Source organism: Pan troglodytes, chromosome 8, assembly GCF_028858775.2.
Source record: "Pan troglodytes isolate AG18354 chromosome 8, NHGRI_mPanTro3-v2.0_pri, whole genome shotgun sequence".
Taxonomy (NCBI): domain Eukaryota; kingdom Metazoa; phylum Chordata; class Mammalia; order Primates; family Hominidae; genus Pan; species Pan troglodytes.
This window is the reverse complement of record NC_072406.2, coordinates 71,603,343-71,628,959: the sequence shown is the minus strand read 5'-3', so window position 1 is coordinate 71,628,959 and position 25,617 is coordinate 71,603,343. Positions and strand designations below refer to the sequence as shown.

Sequence of the window (25,617 nt, the reverse complement as noted above, 5' to 3'; positions counted from 1 at the left end):
CATTAATAGCTCAAAGTGATAATCTTCACATCACATTTGATACTCATTACATTATTATAAAAAGGGAAATTACAAAATTAATTAAGGGCTCCATAAATTTTTCCAAGGGCCACTCTTAATCCTTTGATAATTGACTAATTCCCTTTGGAACTGGCATCTCAGCATCCTTGTCAATTTTTATTCTTTTGTTGTTACTGCCAATACCTCACTTGTCACTGGTTTTTAATGTGATTCAAGCTGTTCTGCAATATCACTTCCACTGGCTTCAAGAAATCCTGACTCTTTTGTAAAAAATTGAAATTTCACTTATCAATCAATTTACATTGCATCTGCATTTTATTGTCAGATAAATCAGAGAGAGATTGCCAAAGATGGACTTGATGTACACTAGCATTAATTGGGGAGGGTTGTTTGGATGAAGACCAATATCACAAACAGTCTGTCGCTAGTACATGTTTTTGGTATCACAACTTTGCTTCCCTGGGCACCTTTGAATCTTCAGGAGCTCAGTTACTGACCACTCAGATAATAAGGACTCTTGATATGCTGTCCTCATTGGAGCTGGTGAAGAAATAGATTAGGGGACAGGGATGGGAAGTTTTTTTTTTCTTTTTTTGTGGAAAAAAAATTATCTCTTCAGGCAAGAGTCCTCTCTTTCACAAGGAAGCCTGGTCATTCCCAAGGGTACTGACAGGAAGCTACAAGTCACTGTCCAGGCCAATAGGGCAGGCCTCTGTTGATTTCCTGGCATTGTAAAGATTCTGGCTTCTTGCCCCAGCATCTTGCAGAAAGTGATTTCTCAGAATTGTCTGTTCCTCCAGGGATGCGCAAGTATTTTAAATTGAAGAGTTGTAAACTGAGCACAAAGCCAATCTGGATGAAACCCATTTCATCCGGAGCAGCCCATCCGCATTTAGTAAAGTTTTAAATTTTATTGTTCTTAAAAAAAAAAAAAGCTGTGTAAACACTGCGCCATCATAGGAAGTAGAAAGAAAATATCATCTGTAAGCCTACTATTCAAGCACAGTGGCATTGTTCATCTTGTCTCAAGCTTTGTTTATATAGTCTTATTTATTATAATAATACTAATGAAAATAAGGATAATTAGCAGCATTTATTTACTATTTTTTAAATTTGTCAGGCATGTCATTTAATTTAATCTTCATAAGAACCCATAAAATAGGTCATTATTATCTTTATTTTACAGATGAGAAAATTGAGGCAAAAGAGGTTGTTCATGTTTAAACTATTAGTAAGCGGTGGGTCTTGAGTCTTGGCAAATCTGGAAATTTCTTTCTTGACCTCTACACTGTTGCTTTATATTTTGCATATAGTCAAGTCAATACATTAGAATTAACAATTTTACAATTAAACTAAACTATTGGTATTAGATCTGATATTCAGATATTGGTTTTAAGAGCACTATAGAAAAATGAGCATTTAAAATTGAGCACTTTTAACATGTAAGTGAATTAACCATATTCAAATCTAGCATCTTCATTTTTCCTTTATTTTACTTATATTGTATACAATAGAATTGTACATATAATATACATTATGTATTTTACATATATAAATATGCAATATATTTATATTAAAAATGTTATGATGTCAGGGACTCTGTCTGTCTTATTCATAACTATGGGATAGTGATAAGCATGTAGAATCATTTGTTCATTCATTCATTTGTTTAATAAATATACCACTTAATTCCCTTTGCATTTTTTTCCTGATATACTCAGGAGTTATTTTCTCAAAATTCCTAGTTACACGTGATGCTAATTGATGATATATTTAACAAAAAAGTATTTTGGTCGTCAATGAATTTGAGGAACACTGGTTAAAAACAGATGAAAAACTTCTCTTTGCTACCTAATGTGCATTGTGAATTTATAATATGCATCTTTTCCAAAACTTATTTTTGACCATGTAACTTTTAAAACATTTTCCTGGATTTTCTGGAGACTAGAATTTCACTGCCACTTGGGAAATACTGGCCCAGAACTTACTTCTTCATAAACTCAATATTAATTTTTCTGCTCCCCTTTTCAAACCCTCCTGGAATTGTTCTTTAGTAAAGCTGAGGGTCTCCAAAATAATCATATGTTGTACGATATTCATCAGTATTGTCCTATTCCAAGTTGAACAGTACAAAACATCATACAAGCCAGTTAAAAAGCCACTTATAAAGACAATTTCTAAACCTGATTTAAGATGAAAACAAATGTCATAAGAATTAATTGAGAAGTAAAAATTAAAATGGTTGATTTTGTTATATACTGCCAAATAATGTTTTTTCAGGGATGTTTTGGTTTTTATCCATAATCAACTGTATCAACCAGTTGTTTTCATTGTATGTGGGTACTGCCTAAAACCTAATTTTGGTCCTTCCTATTCACGAGTTGCTGAGAATTTTTATTTCTTTTCCTTGGACATTATTGAATACTTGCATTTATTGGGTACATTTGTTATTTCATTTTATTTTCAAAGGGCCCAATTCATTTCACAGAATGAAAAAAAAACCAGTATTTGGCAGTATATAAGAAAATCAACCATTTAATTAAGGTTGTTCTTAATTAAATGTCCAAGTCCTATTTCAAATTAAAAGCATTGAACATTTCCATTACAAGTGGATCACTGGGAGTATTTATAGGAGAAAAGTGTGATCTTTCTCCACACTGGAACACTTGGAATAAACACCATAGTCAATGAGTACAAGGGGTTTCTGGAAATTAACAACCATATGGGAAATTAACAACCATGTAATCTATGAAACCATAAGTCAGTCAGAAGGCTGAATATAGACTTACCTTCATCAGTCTGAATAAACAAAGAACAGATCTCACTTTGAAATGGCTAAATAATGAATACAGTGAAGCAGCGATGTCTCTTACTCCTGAACCTAGCTCAAATGAAATAGTAGGTGGCTTCGGAACAAATATGTACTGTATAGTTATACATACAAAGGATTAATATTCCTGAACTTATTTTAGTCCATAGAATTCAGTCTAAGACCATATTAGGTTTTTATTTAGCTGATTTTAAAAATATTTGGAGACAGGAAAGCAAAATTGCAAAGAACCTTAATGAAACCTGTTTTTCTTTGAAAACTCAATTTTTATTTTTCAAGGTATAAATTTAAAAAGTTAAAATACAACTCTCATACAAACATAGACAGGCAGCAGAGATCTATTCACTTATTAATGGGGAAAACTGTAAGATGATGAAGCTGGTTCCAAGAGCATTTTGAGGATCTGTGGATTTACAGGTATTTAGAAAGAAAGTTTCGTTAGATGCAAAATGATTATTTGGTTAGATGCAAAATTGGTTATCTTCCTATATTACAATAAAATCATAAACGCTGCGATTATCTTTTTCTCTGAACAGGCTGAATAAAATGTGCAAGTGACCACAGAACTTCACTGTGGCTGGAATCTGATCAATAGTGAAGAGCAAAGCCAAACACAACTGGAGAATTAACTGGCCCCTGGGTGGACTTGTTAACCGATGTCTCAGTTTGACATTGAAAGGTCATGCTCTTCCCCATTATTTCCAAGTTTTGGTAAAGTTTTTAATTACCCAATTAGAAAAATTATGAGTTTTTTGTTGTTATGTTAACTCATAAACTTACATAGGTTTGGACTAAAAACCACTATCCCAGCTGCTTCTGGGAGTAGAAAGATTAAAAGGGGGATGGGAATCTTATTTCAAAATTCAAATAAAATAATTCAAATTCAAATAAGAATCTTTAATAGATGCTACATCCCATATCCAGGTCAACATGGCAGGAGAAATGAACAATACAAAGAGGGCAGGACAAATATCCCCAAAGGAAAGAAGCCAGTGGGGGAACTGACAGTCTTTCCTTTCCCTAACAGGGCTGCCTTTATTCAAAGGAATAGCGTTTGCGGATTCCCGTCTCTCCATCCTTTGTAAAGGTGCTAGCTAGGGAGCCGAGCTCAAGCGGGCTGCTCTAGGCATAGCAAGCCCCACCTCTTGCACGGTGTCCTAATCACCAGCTAACCCCTGGAATAAATTCTCCACTCGCCCTGCGTGGGTTCATTCACAGCTCTGTAGTCAGGGGCTGGGCGCTTCCTCTCTGGGACTGAAATAAGAGCGCTCTAGACAGATCAGGTGTGATGCAGCTAGCCCTGCTTTAGAGCCTATTCTTTTTCCTAGGCAACAAAAAACAACACATACACAAAATAAAACACCAAACAGCAGCAATATCCCCCTCCCCCTTCTTGTTCTCTCCTGACTTTTTCTGAACGATGGATGAATCTCTGCGAGCCTCCATCCCTGGGGGTGGGGTGGGAGTGTGGGGGTTGGGGTGAGCTCTGTAAAATTGGTAGGAGACATGTGGAAGAAAGCAAGTCTCCCGGGTATTTCAGCACTTCGGCAGAAACACTGGGGCATTCTCATTGCCAGCCTCGGGGGGTGGCTGGCACAAAGAGCCCAAGATTAAACGCGGCGCCTGGGCTGGCGAGGTCGGGGTCGTGCGGTAACTCTCCAGGTGCTCCTCGCTGGATCCCGGGGTCCCAGCCCCGCCGCCGCGCCCCGCCCAGCTCTGTCCCCGCAGCCTCGCGGGCTGCCGGGCTTTGTGGTTCGCCCGTGCCGCTGGGCCCCTGCTGGGGGTGTCGTTACGAGCATGTGCAGACAGCAGCCCAAGGTAGAGCGAGCGTGCCGGGCGAGCCCGGAGACTTGCCTTGCAATGCCATGTTTGTGTATGTGCTCTAACTCCCGGAGAGCAATCAGGGAGACGGCTCCCCGGCCAGACTTGGCTGATGTTTTCTTGTTTCTGTTTCAGCCTTCAGGATAATTCCTTCAGCAGCACCACTGTAACAGAGTAAGTGATTCTTACCATTAAAATTAGACTTGCATGCCTTTCTCTGGAAGCAACTATCGTGAAGGTATCCTCCACCGTTCCCAGCCGCTGTTCGTTTTAGATGCATTGTCTCCCGGAATCTGGGGCTGTGAAGACCGTGAGACGTGCTGACTGGTGGGGCCCAGAAATCTTTACAGGTTGAAACCAGCATTTTAGCAGCTGCGGGAGAGAAATTAAAACCAGCTGATTGCTTGCAGGAGCTCAGTGCTCCAAGATATGTGTTCTTGGAGCTCAGATTTTTAAAAATCCATTTGATGTGTTAGGAAGCTTTGTTGTATTTTGCCAACATTGGTGTCAGTTTTCATGGAGTGCACACTATATACATTTACAGCAATAGAAGATAGATGTGAAATGAGCTGAATTCCAGCATGTGGTAAACAGGCTAAACTTATCTTGGCCCTCCCTTGTCTACAGATTTTTAAGGCATATCAGAGTAAACTTTTTGTGCATGCCCTTTGTCATTTTTGTCTTCTGACTACAGAGATGTGACTATGGGACGAATGAGTCACCTGGTCCTATGGTTAAAGCTGTTGATTAGGGCAACTAACACCCTTCAAACATGGAATGAAGGAGTGTGAATGAAGGAGCGTGCCAGCAAGCACAGTATTTTTTTAAAGATATTTATATGCTATAGTTTTAATTTTTGACATCCCTTCCTTAATATGTTTTCCTAATATTATACTATATTTGTTAAAAATTAACAGGTAGTGTATTTTGCTAATACTGTATGTAATTTATATATACATATATATATGAATATGTACTTCATCTAGCATTCTTTCTCTAGGCTAATTCATGATGTTTACTTCCGGGACCTTTGTAGAAGCCACTCTAAACATCTTTTCAGGAAAAAGGCATGTGTAAAGTTGTATCCTCAACTACATTTAAAAAATGTTATGAGTTTGAGATAGAAGGCCTAACTAACTGGGGAGCTGTTTGCTAAAATTCCCTAAAAAGCAAATAAATGTTTTGCTTTTGGCTTCCAAGTCCTGCCACTATCACAATGACTTGGTGAGGGAGGGATAAGGTTTACAGTGCTTCCTAGGCCCTCTTGTTTTCCACATTCTTTTGTTTCTCTCTTTTGCTGTGCTGCTCCTTTAGTGTCCAGTTTTGAGCAGACTTAAGTGGAGTCACTTAAAAAAAAAAAACAGGATTGACTTTAGAAGAAGCAATGTAAAATACTCATTTGGACCCACATTCTGTTTATAAGATTGCTTGGTAACCTGTGCTGAAATGTTGCTTTTCTAAAGGCCTGAGAGAAGGGGAGAGAGGTGTGCCAAAGTGTGCATCTGCAGGCCGAAGATGAGGCCTGGACTTCCTGCTCCAGGTGCACAGGTACTGCTCTCCTCCCTTTGCTGTGCTTAAAGTACTAAGTGCTTTCTGGCCCCGATTCTCAGGAGCCCGGTGTGGCCAAATCCTCGGTCAGCCACAGGCACGGCAGGTTCAAAATGGAGACACTTAGCTCCAGATTTCACATGGACTTTTTTTTTTTTTTTTTCTGTAGAGGTTTCATGGTTAAATGCTGGGGAGAGCCTGATGCCTTGTCTTTGGACACTCCCCAAGGAGTTCTGATTGCATAAGATCATGTTTTTACTTTCAGAGGAGTGACAGTGATTTATTTTAAAAGGCACTGAGAGATAATTGGTATGCCATCTGGCTAATATAAAAATCTAAGGAGCCTATTGAGAACATACCAAAAGCTTCATAGGTATAACACATCATTGACTGGGACTGTTTAAAACTAGTCATTGTCCACAATAACATTTTCCCCTCACCTCAGTAATACGACCCATATCCCATGCTTCTCTGGGCATGACCCCATAGCCCTCAGGACCAAGGTGCTATATCCTGAGACATAGACATAGCAGGTTCTCAGGAAATGTTTGGGTGTGGTCTTGGCCTACACGGAGGAGGGACTTTTCTCCCCTTTATGTTCTGGATACAAGAAGAGCTCCTCTGCCTCCTGTCCCCACCCCATTCCTACGTCCTTCTACTCACACCCACTTATTTTCTTCGATGCCTGAAATTTCACCTAGAGATGATTTCTTTGGATGAAGGCCTCTGGTAGTGACCCTTATTAAATTGGAAATTAAAAAGTTTGTGCCCTTGGGAAGTGGATTCAAATTGTCATGAATACTTTAATATGAATTATTTTACCTAACCTATTTTCTAACCTGTTATGGTTATGGTTATGCTTGGCCAGCTGGGAGTCTTAGAAGAGTCAAGGGGAAAGGGAAATTGGGAGGGACTCAAGGACAGATTTTATTTTCTTCTTGGTTTTTCCCAGGCCTGGCACTATCTATGCAGCTCTAGACAAATTCAATTTCTTTTTCCACCCCAATGTTTTCATCATAATGGCCTTGGCCTTTTCTTCCCTATCTGTGGCACCTTTTCATCTAATATTTTTCCATGGTCAATCGTGACATTGCCCCAGCTAACTTGCTATTTTAAATGAAGCCTGCAATAATTCTGATTAGTTATCATTCAAACCAGTGGTTCTCAAAGCTAACTGATCATCAATATCAACTGGGGAAGGGGACTGCAGCTTGTGAAAATTGCAGTCTCCCAGGTTTTATCTCAAAGTGGGAACCCAGAATGGGTGATTGTATTGGTGCCAGGACAGTGCTGTTTTGGGGTTTGGAAACCTTTAGGTCAGTGTTAAATGTTTAGAAACATAGTAGTTCTATAGGTAGGCAGTCTGTTTTAAAAATCCACATTCCTGGGCTCTGCCCTCAGAGAGTTGATGTAGTGGGGCTGGAGACTTCTGTTTTGACCAGGTACTTCAGGTAGTGCTAATGCAAGGGGCCACATTTTGAGAAACCCCACAGGAGGCTGTACCTCTGCAACTTTGCCTTCAGGGAACATGGTACTATAGGGCAAGCGTAAATATCTTTATAGCACAACTACATTTTATCTAACAGTCAGTCTGAGGCCTCTCTTCTGTTTTAGGCAGCAAAGAGAACTTCTTGTGGGTATTTCTTTCACCACCATTATTCTAAGAAATGTCATGCCCTGTCTCTTGTGATCCTCTGGCATATAGACTGAAGAGATTATTTGGTTCTTGCTTTTTGGGCTTAATGTGGTGGAGCAGAAACAATCCAGGCTTCACCGATTGAGGCCTTGGGATCTTGACTTACAACTTAGCCCAGGTGCAAAGGTAATTCCTACCTTGGAGCATTCTCAGGCTGGATTGAGATTATGTGAAAGAGCAGGTGAGCTGTGAAGTACCACACAACTTTTTCTTGTTTGTGGCTGATTGAGGGAGCAAAAGTTCAAATAGGAAGAAAAGTAGCAACCCTGAGCATTTCACAAAGAAATAAGGGGTTTCAGGGAAAGGACAGAAATGATTTATTAATTGAATAGAAGTTGATGGTCTTTACCAAGGTAAATGAGAACTCAAATGAACTAAAAGAGGTTGTAAACATGTGCCATGTAAGCCAGGAGGTAGCTCTATTTCAGTTGCTCTGTGAGCTTGGAATTGTGTTCTTTGAGTGGCAACTGGAGTTGTTTAGTAGACATGAATATTGGATCAACTAATCAGCTCCAGCTTCATACTTCAGAATCTTCTCCAACTTTGTATGTTTTGGTGCCAAGTTTCCATTTTTAACTGATTGTACTTTGAGGAGAAAGATTAATAAATCAAATGAGGGGGAAAAATAAGTTCTTGCCAAATCCCCAAACAATAGGTATTGTTGAGCTCCAGAATTGAAGCTCCAAAGCTCTGCTTAAGCCCTAGATCTTTGAAAGAAACAATTCTAGATTTTTGTTCTTCATTGATGTTGCTACTTTGCTACTGAAAAACATTTTTATCCACATTACAAAGCCCAGGTGATCTATTTGCTGAATGCTGCTAATGAAGGGGAACAAAGCAGTACTTGGGGATTTGTTTTCCCTGAGATGGACAGAGTGGACTATTGGCAAGAAAGTAAAGAAGGTTGGTTTATTCTAGTCAAAGCAGCATTTTTTTTTATGAGACAGAGTCTCACTCTGTTGCCCAGGCTAGAGTGCAGTGGTGTGATCCCGGCTCACTACAGCCTCCACCTCCCAAGTTCAAGTGATTCTCCTGCCTCAGCCTCCTGAGTAGCTGAGACTACAGGTGTGTGCCACCACACCCAGCTAATTTTTGTATTTTTAGTAGAGACGGGGTTTTACCATGTTGGCCAGGCTGGTCTTGAACTTCCAACTCAGGCCCACCTTGGCCTCCCAGAGTTCTGGGATTACAAATGTGAGACACTGCACCAGGGCAACCAATTTTTTTAATTGCCAGAGGTAACAAAATATTTCAGTAAGTAAAAAGGGTTAGAGTCTGTGGGTGGCCTTTGTTTAACTCACTACAAAACTATAAATTAAAGATTTTAAGGGAAGAGGACTGGATTCATTCTGTGGGTTAATTATACACCATTGCCAGTAAAGAATACTTTAAAATGTTAAATTATTTCATATAGTATAAACAGTATATTATGGTTATATTTATGTATGCAGGCATTTGTTTGCTTTATTTTTGTCTACTGATTACATTGTGAATTTCTTAGGGCAGGATTCAGATCTTTTTCAAATTCTGTGTCCTTTAGAAGCAGTGCTACATAAAATGTGAGTCTCCAAATTGTTTAAAACGTGTCTGAGACAAGAAAAAAAAAACAGAAATAGGGAGTAAGTATCTCATAACTTTAATAGGAATTTGACATTGCTGTGACATTTTTACCAAAGTGTTTGTCCACAGTGGTGTGAAAATAAAAAACAAACTGGTCTGTCCTAAACCCTGAGAGTTTGCGAAGCACAGTTCCAATGTCTAATGCAGTGCCTGGATTCAGTAAATACTCAATAAATGCTGGTTAAATTATTTCAGAGACAAGACCTCTTAGGGAACAAAGTTAATATTTCAATTCAAGTATTTTTGACTGTCTCTGGGGTACTCTGGCACTGTGGCAATATATCTAGAAAATAAATTACAGTTATTTCTACTCATGGAATTAATAACTAATCAAAAAGATCTCAGTGGTACAAAGGATTACAAAGTGATGTGTGGTGCGATATAGTTGTTTACCAAAACCTCAGAATGAAGAGTAAATGTTTATGAATTAAGGTTAAAGTAGGAACTTGGCATGTGTATTAGTCAGGGTTCTCTAAAGAGACAGAATTAATAGGATATATGTATGTTCGAAGGGGAGTTTAGTAGGAGAGTGGACTCACATGATCACAAGGTGAAGTCCCACAATAGTCCGTCTGCAAGCTGAGGATCAAGGAAGCTAGTTTGAGTCCCAAAACCTCAAAAGTAGGGAAGCCAACAGTGCAGCCTTCAGTCTGTGGCCAAAGGCACAAGAGCCCCTGGCAAATCACTGGTGTAAGTCCGAGAGTCCAAAAGCTGAATAACTTAGAGTCTGATGTTCAAAGGCTGGAAGCATCCAGCACAAGAGGAAGATGAAGGCCAGATGGCTCAGCAAGTCTGTTCTTTCCAGCTTCTTCTGCCTGCTTTATTCTAGCCGCATTGGTAGCTGATTAGATGGTGCCTACCCAGATTGAGAGTGTGTCTGCCTCTCCCAGCCCACTGACTCAAATGTTAATCTCCTTTGGAAACACCCACACAGACACACCCAGGAACGACACTTGGCATCTTTCAATCAAATTAATACTCAATATTAACCATCATAGCACATGACTGAGAACATGGCACATGGGCGACCTTGGCTGGGAAGGTACAGAGCTGGGGAAACGTGACTTGGGCAGTGAAGGATGAGTAGGAGTTGAAGATGGAAAAAGTATTCCAGGCTTGAATGGGGCTGGGTGGGAATGGTTGGGAACAGGAACAAAGGCTTCATCCTATACAGTAGAGCGAAAGGATGGTCCTACTCCTGGTTCCTCTAGGCAGGATGGAGCACTGGAGATTTTTCAATATGGAAGAGACAAGAATTTTTCATGCAGTTAATCCGGAAGTTTTATGAAAAGGAACCCCTTCCTTTTCACAAGATCAAGAAAATCTGAGACCAATAGAGTAAACTAAATGGAGGCTGGTTTGGTTTGGGACTGCCTGAAGCAGAAAAAATGCAAAGAGGCATGTAATGGAATCTCTTTTGAGCCAACTACAGGCTACCAGTATTGGTGTCCAATGTCCCCTCAAGTGCTGTGAACACTTAGGTCCTTGTTAGTTTAGGTGACACAGGACAGTGGAGGCAAAAAGGAGAGTCACATCTGGCTCTGAGCTTTTAAGCTCACATGATATGACAACATTTGCATCATAAACTGGGAGACATAGGAATCAGAACTTATTTGGGAGAGAATGATAGGGAGTGTTTCATCTTTTAGTTTTCCATGGTAATCTTGAGACAATTCTAGATTATTGCTGCTACTGCTATAGCAGACAATTGGATCTGATGTGATTTTTCTTCCCGCTCTCCAGGTGTGACGAAGATCCAGTCTCTCTACATGAAGACCAGACTGATTGCTCCAGTCTCAGGTACAAGCCACCATTGCTTGGTTCATATTTGTGAGAGAAAGAAACCATCTAGGTCTGGTGGCTTTCCTTTGAATTCTAGTCTCTTCTTTGAATTCCAATTATTTGTTCTCATGTCTCATATCTTCTACTAGATTTTTACCTCTTGACAAAATTTTTATCTTTTCCGCTTTTGGATACCACCCTCTTAGCAATCAGGACAGTACCTTACATATGGGAACACTTGATAAATGCCTATTGAACTGAGTATTGATTAGCCTATCTCAATATTCTCATCACACACCCTAAAGGAAGAGGCTGTAGATTATTCACCAAACATATTACTGAGTGTCTGTAGTATGGTCTTGGTCATCAAGGGCTTATAGTATCGTGGAAAAACCTTCACTGCTAATCATTTCTTCTACATTTACTTTGTTCCAAGCCCTTTCATCTACATTTTATTATTTAATCTAAACTGAAAGGAAGTTGATATTTCCCTTCTCATCCTGTAGATGGAGAAACTGACACTTAGGAATGATAGCTCATCCAAGATAACATAGCACTATGAGGCAGAATCTAGACCCAGGCCTCTCTGACTTTAAAGTCCACTTACTGGATAACAAATATTTGTTGAAGGCCAATTTTGTGGGCAAGGAGCCAGCCAGTTAAGATTTGGGATGAAGAAAGACAAACCAATGCTGCTCCTAAGAATTCAGTTTGCTAGAGGAGATAGGCTAGAATATAGATGTGGATGCTACAGTGCATTGAGTGCTACTATACTAGAGGTAAATAGTGGATTTACTTAGAAGAATCAAACAGCCCAGAGAGCTTTCTTGGATTGATTCCTGAAGAACATTATACAAGGCATATGGATTTTTATTTATTTTTTAAATTATTATTATTATTATTATTATTGGTGAGGTCCAAGGCTAAGAAAAAGAGAATGCCACCAAGCAGAGGGAGCAGCTTACTGGAAAGCCAATAGAGGGTAGAGAGAATTGTTTGAGTTGCAGGAACAGCAAGTGGTTCAGGATGGTAGGAACCCTGGGAACCTGGTGGAGTGAGGAAGTAAGAGGTAAGATAAGATGTGAAGTTCTAGAGGTAAACAAAGAACAGATTTTCCTAGGGTTTGTGTTCCTTGCTAAGGAGTTCAGAATTATCTTGGAGGCATCAGAGAAACCAAAAAGAACTCTCTCTCTCTCTTTTTTTTTTCCTTTGCAAATAACCACATGGCTAAGGCCCTGCCTGAGAGTAACAATAGCTTTCATTTATTGTGTTGCAGCCTTGGGTCAGCTTTCTATGGTAGGCATTTCAGAGAGACTGTATTATCTCTGTTAAGCAGATATTACATCTATTTTATGAATGAGGATCACAGAGGTGAAGTGATGTTGCCCAGGCCACACAACTAATAAGTGGGAGGATCTTTCAGACTCTGGCTTTTTTCAGGACACCATGCTTTTTCTCAATCATGATTTATTCCGATAAGTAGTGGCATAAATTACATAACCTGTGCTTTTCTGTTTCGGAGATCCTGAGGAACCAATAATATGTGAGAAAATATGTTTCTAAATATGACTTTTGTAACCAGGTTTTACATTTGTGTAATGCAAGAAAGATGCTTTTGGCCCCCTCTCCCCTTTCCTGGCTTTCCAAGTCAAGGAAGTAAACAAAATTACATTTCTAAATTTTGATTGACTTGAAAACATGATATACAAACAAAGTTCAGGTATTATTTTGGGAATGAGTCTATCAAAAGAGTCATTTTAGATTTGAAAAGCTATTTTTTTTAAATTCTTGAGTGTTCTATAATCCTACTCGAATGAGGTCATTTAGGTAACTGTAAAGGCAGCTGTTCTTTCTTTTGTTTCTCATGCAGGATCATGGAGTGGATGGGTTTCTAGTGAGAAAAATGTACTTCAAATGAACTAGTATAGTTTCCAGTTCATGGTTTGATATTAATTTCCAAATCTATGAGTGACTTAGAATTTTTTTAATTGTAAATGATCTCACAGCTAGAATATTGACCAGTGTCATTGGCATTGATTTGTTTTTCAGTTACTAACATTAAATAATTATTGTAATTGTTGGATTCTCCTTTACCAGATAGCACTACGTTTGTTCTGGATTCAGGTTTAACTATGTCGCGCAGTTTTATTTTTATACCTTGTCCAACTGCACCCTGGTCATGTTCCAGACCACCTATCTTGATATTTGCTTTGCTCTTTTCCCAAAGACTACCTGGAACTCATCCTTCCTGATGCCAGCTCAGTGAATTTAATCTGCCTTTTATTTGTAAAAAGTCATCTTGAATGGTGGGCATTCCTTCTTTGCTGGTCTTGCTTCTTGGCTTTAGGTGTCCTTGAGCAGCTAGGAATTGCTTTCCAGGTGACTTTGCAAATGCTGTTTTATGGGTGCTTTTGGTAAGGAAGCATGAGGGAAAAACAACACCTGGAGGAAGCGGCCACTTCTCATGCATTTCATGTTCTAGTGACAGTGATTGTGGTAGATTAAGGTTAATGATATTGATTACATAGAGAAGGCCCCTTATGGTTATGTCTGTGTTGTTTGCTTGATACTTAGCAGAATGAAAAATAAAATGCATCTAGATTTAAGTGGGAAGAATGGCTTCAAATAAGAGTGTTATCATGTCAGTATTTTTGAGAAAATTGTAACTGGAGTGGGGTAGGGATACTGTACAGAATTTGATTGTTGAACGAAGAACACAAGTGCCATCCCAGCCCTGAATATATGAAGATAACACCACCCTCTTCCATCTTCTTCAGAACCAGAACCTGGACATTTGGATGTTTGACTTTGCATTCAGGGCATTGTTCAGAGGGCCTGGTTGGGTAAAATTTGGCCCATGCCTATCAAAATAGATCCTGTTAAATTTCTAAGTACCTCTGAAAGTTGTAGGGAGATGATTATAAACTGACATTGCCAATGAAGAGGAAGCATGGTGCCTTGAACCAAGAACACAGGTGTGAGTCTGGAGACCCACATGAGGCCTCTGGGTCTGTGTGGATTAGTCCTTCCATTAGGCATGTGATTTAATCTCTTAGAGTCTTCATCTATAAAGTAGAGATGATGATATCTCACCTGAATATGTCACATTATTGTTGTGAGAGGGAAATATGATATATGTGAAAGTTTCTTAAAGTGAAAATTAGAAAAATAATAATAATGATATGTGTATAGTTACAACTACACAAAGTATGTATTCATTAACAAAGATCAGAAGGGAAGGTGAAGTGATATAGAGTGAAATTCACATTTAAGTTTTTGTTCATGCAAAATTGTCTAAGTGTAGGCTAAAAATTTTGCGAGGTGTCTATCCTATAAATATAGCAGCAATTATATCTCCAGCCCTCTTTCCTGCAGCAGTTTATTCATCTTTTTTTAAGGTACTTTCTAAATTGGGTCTTTCCTGTTTTAGAGATGAAAACAATAAAGAGAACTACCCCGACGCAGGGGCTCTGGTAGAGGAGCACGCGCCGCCCTCTTGGGAGCCGCAGCAGCAGAATGTAGAGGCGACCGTGCTGGTGGACAGCGTATTGCGACCCAGCATGGGCAACTTCAAGTCCAGGAAGCCCAAGTCCATCTTCAAAGCGGAGAGCGGGAGGAGCCACGGAGAAAGTCAGGTAGCAGCTCTCGCTTCTCAGGCTTTTGCCAAGACGGGTGATTCTTAGGCTAGGGCACACGGTTCTGGCAGACGATTTGAGCGCACTGTTTTGCGGCAGGGGATTGGCACGACTTGTCATTGCGTGCTCTGCCGACCTGAGACACGTGGAAGCTCTTGCAGGTTAAAAGTTGGGTGCTCTGAGCCGGCTAATAATTTGGTGCCCCTTAAAACGTGTTCTTAAATATTGGACTTTGATTTATTTTTTAATTTTTATTTATTTATTTTTATTTTTGGAGACAGAGTTTCGTTCTATCCCCCAGGCTGGAGCACAGTGGCGCCATCTCGGCTCCCTGCAACCTCCGCCTCCTGAGTTCAAACGATTCTCCTGCCTTAGCCTCCTGAGTAGCTGGGATTACAGGCGCCTGCCACCATGCCTGGCTAATTTTTTTGTATTTTTAGTAGAGACAGGGTTTCGCCATGTTGGCCAGGCTGGTCTCCAACACCTGACCTCAGGTGATCCACCCGCCTCGGCCTCCCAAAGTGCTGGGAACAGGCGTGAGCCACCACGCCTGGAGATTGGACTTTGATTTAAAGGAGCAGCTGCATTCTTTTGCGGGGAAGATGGAGGAGGATCTCTCTGTTGTCATTCATCCAGGATGTTTTCGTGCCTCAGACGTGGGGATTCTGCTCAGCAAAATCAAAAGTCTCAGTTTCATCCAGAGCTATTCTTTTAGGCTGAAGTTTAGCAGACTGGAATAAACATACTAGTATGTATGTGTGTGTAGTATCTGGTTTTCTGACGTCAATAAGTATTTAAATGAATAAAGGAAACATCTTTCCAATACATTTTGATAGTAAATGGATATTTTATTAATTAAAACTTTTTTGTATAAGAATGTAGCAAAGACTATTAAAATCCCTGATACATATGATTCATGATGCTTTTTTTTTTTTTTTTTTTTTTTTTTTTTTTTTTGAGACAGGGTCTCACTCTGTCAACCAGGCTGGAGTGCAGTGGCACAATCTCAGGTCACTACAACCTCCACCGCCGGGTTCAAGTGATCCTCCCACCTCAGCCTCCCCTATTAGCTGGGACTACAGGTGTGAGCCACCATGCCCAGCTAATTTTTGTATTTTCTTTGTAGAGACGGGGTTTCACCATGTTGACCAGGCAAGTGCTGACCTCAAGTGATCCACCTGCCTCAGCCTCCCAAAGTGCTCGGGTTGTGAAAGTGAGCCACCATGCCTGGCCTTTCTGATGCTTTTAAAAAAGATTGAATTATCTACTTTAACTCGTAATTACAAAGTGGTAATATTTCTATAGTTGAGATTTTACGTGTAATGCACCTAACATATTTTTGGGGACATGGAAGTTCCATAAGCGTTAACTTTGCTTTTTTGTTAACATTTAGATGTTAACTTTAAAAATAATGTGGGAGGCTTTAAGTGTAATAGGTTAATTTTGTAATAACTTTTAAGCCCAGTCCTGTTTAGCAAACATGCATCAGGAGATCTTCCTGTTATAACAACTTTGGCTGGGCAGGTTTTTTAACCGTGCAATTTTGTTATTTGCTTTGTGATTTTTATCTTCCTTCTTCCTTGGCATTGCAACCTCTTATTTAGTCAGTTAATTTCACAGTGAGATGAAAATGCCCTCTGCATTAATGAAGGTGTGTTGTGATGATCTTAAACAGAGTGTAACTCTTGTTGCAGCGAAGTGAGTGTGAAATACCATTTGAGTTATGATAAGCTTGAGATTATTACTGAATGCACTCCAGCACCTAACTAATTAGGAGAGTCATGCTGGGGAGGGCACAGGTTCCCCAAAGGCTGCCCCCAGGTCTGACTGATCCCAGGGATGTGCTGACCTTGAATCTCCTACCAGGAGTCACGTATGACATAGTAAGGTTCAGGGTGACCAGCCATCTCTCCTCACACTACCCTCTTTCTTTTCATCCTGTAGTCTGGCCTCACAGAAATTACACAGTTGTCACTTGTAATAAGGTGCTAATGGGGCATGTAATTCCCAGCCTGTTGCTCATACACAGGTAGATTTCAGGGGAGAAATGTGCTTGTATAGTCTTTGCTCATAATACAGCATTGGAATCCTGGACTGCAGGTAAAATTCCCACTGGAATTTAAGTGGCCTGTTCTATCTGATACAATGAGCTTCATTCTCAAATGCTTTCCATTCCAAGCAAGACATTTGTTGAATAATGGAATTTTCCAATTATATTGGGGATAAAAGAAGACAGATTATTATTGAATGTATACAAATTATCCTATTGCCGTAAGAATGTAAGGACACTTGGTATGAGTTTCTGAACTCTGGGGATCAGTGAGACTCGGTTGCCATTTTTAAATGTTTTATTTCAGTTTATATTAGCAGCATCTACTAAATTGTTGTGAATTACAGATAGTTGAAGTATAGAGAGGACTTCTTATATATTCAAAAATAGAACAATAAAAATAATATACTAAATAAATAACCAACATAAAATTTTCCTTAGTAGTCCATTCAATCTTATTATTATTTTTATTATTTGAGACAAAATTTCCCTCTGTCACCCAGGCTGGAGTACAGTGGTGTGATCATGGCTCACTGCAACCTCCACTTCCCAGGCTCAAGGGATCCTCCTGCCTCAACCTCCCAAGTAATGGGGACTATGGGCATGTGCCACCATGCCCTGCTAATTTTTTTTTTGTATTTTTAGTAGAGATGGGGTTTCACCATGTTGGCCAGGCTGGTCTCAAATAATCTGCCTTCTTCAGCCTCCCAAAGTGCTGGGAATATAGGCATGAGCCACTACACCCAGCCTCAGTCAGTCTTGTGTAATTAATTCTTGTTCCTCTTGATCTTGGGCTAGTGGTATCATGAAGCTGTCTGCTTCTCCACTAAAGTTCTACAAATCCTGACTCAGCCCACTGGTGTCATCAGATGCCTGTATCCAAGAGTCTGTCATTTGAAGTGTCAGTTGTTTAAAGTGTCTGGTCCTTTACTATGAGGCTCTTGAGATTTATCTTTGCCAAAGACACAAACTGTAGCCTAAAGCTGAATAAAACCTCAGGCAACCATTGGAGGAAAATGTAACCGTCTATAGATGACAGAAATAGGAATCACTGTGGTTAGTTTACTACTGATAATTTTAAAATGTGAAAGGTCTGATGAGAGTTTATAATAAGCATAGCACGTAATGTGACATGCAAAAAAAGACAGTAAAATCATTCCACCAAAATTAGAGTGTCTTGAAGGATAATGAGTAAGCCGATTTTTAAAGAAGTCAAGGAATGTTATTTCTGATTTTATAAAAATGAATGAATATAGTTTTTACAGAGAAAAAAAACCTCAAGATATAATACTCTTAAAAGATTCAGCTGGGCATTGTGGCTCACGCCTGTAATCCCAGCACTTTGTAAGACCGAGGCGGGTGGATCACAAGGTCAGGAGTTCGAGACCAGCCTGGCCAACATAGTGAAGCCCCATCTCTATTAAAAATACAAAAATCAGCCAGGCATGGTAGTGCACGCCTGTAGTACCAGCTACTCGGGAGGCTGAGGCAGGAGAATTCCTTGAACCCGGGAGGCAGAGGTTGCAGTGAATCAAGATCATGCCACTGCACTTCAGCCTGGGCAACAGAGCAAGACTCCATCTCAAAGGAAAAAAAAAGATTCATGAAGTCTGGAGTAGGTCATTAAACTCAATAGGCAAGTCTCATATACATCCCTGAGTAAAAGCCAGTGGCCTAGATGTAGCTAGATTCAAATGAGAGAAATAACTGTGGATAAGTCAACATTCTAAATAATAACTACAGTTATCACTGCTCAGTGTCATTCTCTAATATCAGGCAAAGCTCCACCAGGACTTGGACAAATATGGGAGAATTTGATAGAACTATTTCATAAGAGTTTTGATCTCAGGGTAAATGTCACATTCATTAGGTTTACCATGCAGTATGGTTGAGAGAGTGGTTCTGTTTGTAAAGGTGGATTTATTTGGGGCAACTTGGGCTTATGTTGCAGCTACAAATCTTACCTGATGCTTGCTGCCATCATCAAAACACTGAGTTCTAATGAGTGTGCTATGGGATCATCATTCCCCAAAATCACTTATAAAGGCCCTATGGGCACAACCTTTATAAATTTAAAGACAACCCTCTTTGAAACTGAAAAGCACCATCATAGATGTTGCGCTACTGCCATATTGGGGTTCTTTTGTTCACAAAGTTTGGATGTAGGACCTCAGAGTGGCTCTTCAGTCTGATCCTAACCAGGTTAAAAACAAAGGTGTAAATAATCCTACTATAAAGACACATGCACACGTATGTTTATTGCAGCACTATTCACAATAGCAAAGACTTGGAACCAACTGAAATGTTCCATCAATAATAGACTGGATAAAGAAAATGTGGCACATATACACCATGGAATACTATGCAGCCATATAAAAGGATGAGTTCATGTCCTTTGCAGGGACATGGATGAAGCTGGAAACCATCATTCTCAGCAAACTATCACACAACAGGAAACCAAACACTGCATGTTCTCACTCATAAGTGGGAGTTGAACAATGAGAACACATGGACATAGGGAGGGGAACATCACACACTGGGGCCTGTTGCGGGGTGGGGGGCTAGGGGAGGGATAACATTAGGAGAAATACCTAATGTAGGTGACGGGTTGATGGGTGCAGCAAGACACCAAGGCACGTGTATATCTATGTAACAAAATTGCACATTCTGCACGTGTACCCCAGAACTTAAAGTATAATAGTAAAAAGTTAAAAAAAAAAGGTGTGGGGCAGATAAAAGGAGCCAGATGGTAACTGTCTAAAGTTTGGCCTAATGCTCCACTTTTCTTACCTTTATTCTGATCGCCAAAGTCAGAATCAGAAGTTCTACTTCTGGAGGATCAGATTCAAATTTTAGTTTGAGCAACTTTCCTTTAATGTTGGCAATGACCACTTATATAAGAATGAACCATGGGTGGGGTGGAGGAATCTGAGATTTCATGTGTATTCATGAATGAAAGATTCCAGTTTTGCACCAACTTTGAGTGAAAAAATGGAAAGGGGAGAGATTTAGTTATATTTACTGATAGAACAGAATACCAGGAACTGGAAGACAATGCAAGAATGCCCTCAAATAAGTTAAGGTATTTAGAAGGAGGAGAATGCTTATTTGAATTGGAATCAGTTTTCCTTTCTGCTTGTTTATCTCTTTTTTCCTTAGACAATAGGCTTTGCAAAAGAATGCCTTAAATAAGGAATATTTAATGACCTGTCTCCTGGAAAGATAGGTTTTAGGGATGCTATTGCCAGAGTTCATTGAGATAATGAATCCTGAAGTTAGGAGATGTTGAGTTGGTTGGTGCTAAGCATAAACTCCTGATCAAAGTGGAATCCAGTGACAGTTTGCCCTTATGTGATATCTAATTAGATAGAAAACACCCTTTCCAAAAAGGAGAACTGATTTAAGGCACAGATTATATGTTGTAATAGTTTGTGAAAAATTAACAATGATCCTTTATTGATCACCATGTAAGTCATAAAATTAATCCCTGGCAACCAAATTTGGGGAGGATGAGACTTAACTAATGGAACCAACTTCCTGTAATGGACCTCATAACTGTCCAGAAGGCACTCATTTTTAGCAATGGTAGAGGCAGTCTTGTCATCCCCACTCCGTGCCATCTGGCATCATGCTATGCACTGTCCTGCTGCCCTCCCCTCTGGTGGCTATTTTAGCAGAAGACAAAAAGTAGGAGGCTATATAGAGCTTTTCTGCAGTGAGCTGTACACTGTGATCATACTGCTAATCCACTTCCTTGGGGAGACCAGCTGTTTGGTCTGGTGTATATCAGCATCAGGTTTCTTCCACTTGGCCCTGTAGACGTGTTAAGAGGCTGAAGAGAAATCTAAGTCTGATTGTGAAATCTTCATTTTTATCTTTCTACAGACACAAAGCTCCCTAGATGCTTTCAGGCAAAATAACCTAACTATAAAATATTTACTATATTTCTAGTATTGTAGAGCATAGTTCTTATTCTTACTGTATTACACTATGAATTAAAATAAGGACAATAGTTAATTCTGGGCCATTTCTTTTCTACCCTCCCCTACAAAAGAATTAAGATTATGTTTTCAATTATGGATGTACTTTATATGCATTTTTTTCTTGATGTATTACTGATCCGGTGAGCAACTTCAAACAGTAAAAGCAAGAAAACCAGTACAGCTTATTGACTTTGAAAGCACTGGAAAGCTAAAATAAACCTTGAATAGAATTCCACTCCCTTTTCAGTGAGAGGAAGACTTAGATTCTGAATATGGCTTTGAGGGCTCGCTTCTTGCAGTGTGTCTAAAGTATGAATTCACTGAGATCCTAAAAATTGGTCTTAGACAATTGTTTTGACACCTTAGTTCGTGTTGTATTATTTCTCATGCATGATTTAGCAGCTCCAGTTTACATGTTTTACTTCAGTTTTTGATTAGGTGTGGGTTTGCTGGAAGATTTGTTCCTGGTCAGGAAGAAAAGTGGTCCTCTGGGTTTATCTTCCAAGTTCTCCTTCACTCTTCCAAGATAAAATGGTGAAGATTCGGGGGACAGGGCTCTGAGAAATGCAGCGTCCTTGAAAGTGAGATTAGCTGAGTCAAATGTTTGGGTTTACTGGTTTCCTGTGGTCTATCAGATTCTGATCCTCCTCTTTGAATTAACAAGTCTATTGTTAAGGCTTAATGATTAAGCCGATGAAAAATGGTATTTTTAGGAGGGAACCTGGGATGTCTGTAAAATCACTTTATCACTTTGTTTTTGGAAATATACAAACATATTCAGCTTAAATACTGACATGAAGGAATCTTAAAATGAAGTGATGTACTTAGTTTGCCTGGGCAATACATCTCAGAAATGGAAAATCCTAGTACTCAGACAGAATTTGCATTCAAAACAATGTAATTTATTTGAGACTTTTAAGTTAACCAATGGAGAATTTGATAATTTGGCATTGTAGCACTCAGGGCCGCATTGCATAACTGATATTCCATCTGTGATGGAAGTTACAGAAGAATCCTCCTTGAAATAATAAACACAAGCGTATCGATGGTGTTGGTTGAGTATAGCAATGGAGGATGGCAAGGACTGATCTCTGCTTACATGCTGCTTGGAATATTAAACAGAGGTGCAGGTGGCTGCCATACAGGATGACTGTTAAAATTGTCCATTTGCCACTTCCTATGCATCTTTTGCATACTTAAATAAATTCTAATTTAAAGAATTTATGGTTTTTCCTATATAGTTCCAAAGAGAGTTTCTAACATTATATAGCCATATAAATTCAGGCCAGTCAAGATCTACCGACACATAGAGAGAAGAAGAGTGTCCATGGGGCACTTTTGTCCTATTGGTACCTGTTGTGCCTCCATTGGGTTCCGAGACCTGCTGCCTCTACTATGGAGAAGTTTCCTTTAATAAACTCCAGAGATAAATAGTTGAGTAGCAGTTTAGTGATGTGGTAAAACGCATGGTCTATAGCTGCAGTTGGATATGAGTTCAAATTCCTTCTGCTACTTTCTTTCTGTGTGACTTTAAGCATCACTTACTAGCTCTGTGTCATTTTTCCTATCTTTAAACTGGAGATGGCAATTGTATCTATCTTAAGAGGTTGTTGAGGATTAAAGTTAAAGTTAATGATATAAACGTAAACATTCAAATTTTAGGGGATTAGAAGTAGTTTACAGGCCGGGCGTGATGGCTCAGGCCTGTAATCCCAGCACTTTGGGAGGCTGAGACGGGCAGATCACGAGGTCAGGAGATCGAGACCATTCTGGCTAACATGGTGAAACCTTGTCTCTACTAAAAATAATAAAAAAAAATCAGCCGTGCGTGGTGGCAGGCGCCTGTAGTCCCAGCTACTTGGGAGGCCGAGGCAGGAGAATGGCATGAACCTGGGGGGTGGAGCTTGCAGTGAGCCGAGATCGCGCTGCTGCACTCCAGCCTGGGCGACAGAGCGAGACTCTGTCTCAAAAAAAAAAAAAAAAGAAAAGAAAAAAAGTAGTTTGTAGAGGCCGGGCGCGGCGGCTCATGCCTGTAATCCCAGCACTTTCGGAGGCCAAGGTGGGCGGATCGCGAGATCAGGAAATCGAGACCATCCTGGCTAACACGGTGAAACCCCATCTCTACTAAAAACACAAAAAAATTAGCTGGGCGTGGTGACGGGTGCCTGTAGTCCCAGCTACTTGGGAAGCTGAGGCAGGAGAATGGCGGGAACCCAGGAGGCAGAGCTTGCAGTGAGCCGAGATCGCGCCACTGTACTCCAGCCTGGGCGACAGAGCGAGACTCCATCTCAAAAAAAAAAAAAAAAAAAGAAAAAAAGAAATAGTTTATAGAGTATTTTATAGACTCATTTGGCTGGCAAAAACACGAAAACCTCCTTAATTGCATATTTCATGTGGTGGGCTAGGCTGAACTCTGCTGCAATAACAAATAACCTAAATACTTAGTGATTTAAACCAACAAAAGTGCATTTCTCACACATGGTACATAACCATCATGGGTCACCAGTAGGTGTCTGTTCACCTCAGTCAACTAAAGACTCAAGTAAATGAAACAGTTGCAGTCTTGAATGTTGCTAGTTTCCAAGTTAGAGAGCAAGATTTTTTGAGGGTCCTGCACCAACTATTACAAGCTCCAGGCCTGAAGTAACACACAGCATTTCCATTCTCTACTAATTGTCCAGAGCTGGTCATATGCTTTGCCGTAACCATAACCCCATAACTCAATGGACCAAGAAAGAAGTACAATTCTATAGTATGTCCTAAGGGTGAGAATGAAATACTGGACAATAGCACTAATGACTTCCACATCCTCTACTCAAAGTAGCACATAATCCAAAGCAAGATGAAGTTAATTGGTCTTTTTTCTTTTCTAGCCCTTCGCACTACTGAAGTAATGTTATTAATGTCAAGGACTAAAAGAAGAAAAAGAATATTAATTAGGTTAATTAAGTATCACCAAAGGATATACATGCTATTATATTATTGTTTTGAACAGGAACTGAAGTTTTGTAGAAGCATCCCTTCAGTGAAACACCTGCTTCATTATGATAGGGAACAAAGAAGTTGGTCTAGCATTGATTTCTTCTTTACTTCCAAATGAAACTTCAAGCTCATTAATTTTGCTATTTTATTTAGGAATAATCGTGGTCTTGCTCTTGCTATAAGATTGGAGTGACTTTGGGTTATGCCAGCTGAACCTGTGGTGCCATGATTTAGAGACATTTTAAAATTTGATTCAAAAATACTTTCTAAAGAAAGAGGATTTAACAATCTGGATATTGTCAGATATGGGAGCTGGGTTTCTGCACACACATACATATGCAAATGCACATCCTCGTGTTCTTTGTGATATTTATCCAAGAGCAGGGTGTTCTTTAGGCAAAGAAAACAGCTTATCAAGGACTTAGCCTGTTTTGGAGCTTAGAAGTAAAGCTGTTTGGAAAGTCTGGATAGCAGAAACAAAATGAACTGACATTTTGGGTAACTAAGAATTGCCCATCTTAACTTTATTAAACATGGTTAAATAACACTCAGGAACTGAGACATAACATATTAACCTCAAGTCTGCAATTTTGGGCCCCATAGTTTTCAAGAGATGTAGTTGCCAGATAAAATATGGGATGCCCAGTTAAATTTGAATTTCAGATAAACAACAAAGAATAGTTTTAGATTAAGTATGTCCCAAATATTGCATGGGGTATACTTACATGAATTACTTACTAAACATAAATTCATTATCTATCTGAAATTCAAATTTAACTGGGCATCCTGTGTTTTTATCTGCTAACTCTGGGAGACCCTATCAAAAATGAATGGCATGAACATTTAATCAAACGCACCTTCTCCTCCCAAGGTAGAAATAACCAGTTGTACATGTGGTCTGAGAGCTGCCAGGATTTTTTTTTTTTTTAGTTCAAACTTTAAAGGGTAAAGTTTGAATGGAAAGGAAGTTAGCAGACTAAGTCTAGGAGGTTTGTTGCACTATTTATTTTATCTTTAGTGTTCAAACAGCACGAAACATCCTGGAAAAAGCTGCTCACTCTCTTGGGATAATAAAGCCTTGAAAATTTGATAGATGTTCTCAAAAAGTTTGAAAATCTGCCCTCAAAGTCTGCACACCACCTTCCCATTGGATACTGCTTGCCATGAGCAGAGGTTGTCATCAAGTCAATAGGAAGGCTGACTTTCATGAGCCAGCTTCTGTGTTAAAATGATCAAAAGTGACATCGCTCCTGGCACAAATAGACAGAACAATGGTGCCATGTTTTGAGTATTAATCCTGTTGGAGATAAGCAGTCAGCCAGAACACTGTGGCTTTGAAAACTGCTGCTCTAGACTGAGGCTAGTGTCACAGGTGAGGATAAATTAACTACTTTAAGCATCATTTTATTATGTAGATACCTCCAGGCACAGGTAACTGATGTGCTTGAATTATGAAGGAACTTTGCCTTCCCACCCAACAAAGCTCATCGTGTTTTGTTATTAATCATTTTTATTTTTGCTGAACCCTCTATACCTCTACTGCTTATCAGTTGTGGCCACAATTAGGGGATTTCTTTCTTTCTTTTTTCTTTTTTCGAGAAGGGGGAGTTTTGCTCTTGTTGCTGAGGCTGAAGTGCAATGGTGCGATC

General features: G+C 39.6%; 1 protein-coding gene across 8 annotated transcripts in view; it reads left to right on the top strand.

The window, feature by feature from the left end:
- Positions 1-4,341: 4,341 nt before the first annotated feature.
- Positions 4,342-25,617, top strand: part of FAM13C (family with sequence similarity 13 member C) — a 117,888-nt gene continuing 96,612 nt past the window's right edge. For 4 of the 8 annotated variants that reach the window (XM_016918349.4, XM_009458482.5, XM_507805.9 and 1 more), the window contains exons 1-3: positions 4,689-4,846; positions 11,280-11,336; positions 14,749-14,953. In XM_016918349.4, the coding sequence (XP_016773838.1) occupies positions 4,785-4,846; positions 11,280-11,336; positions 14,749-14,953 (324 nt within the window). In that variant the 5' untranslated portion in view covers positions 4,689-4,784. The other 4 variants (XM_063781812.1, XM_009458484.5, XM_009458486.4 and 1 more) reach the window with 3 other exon arrangements.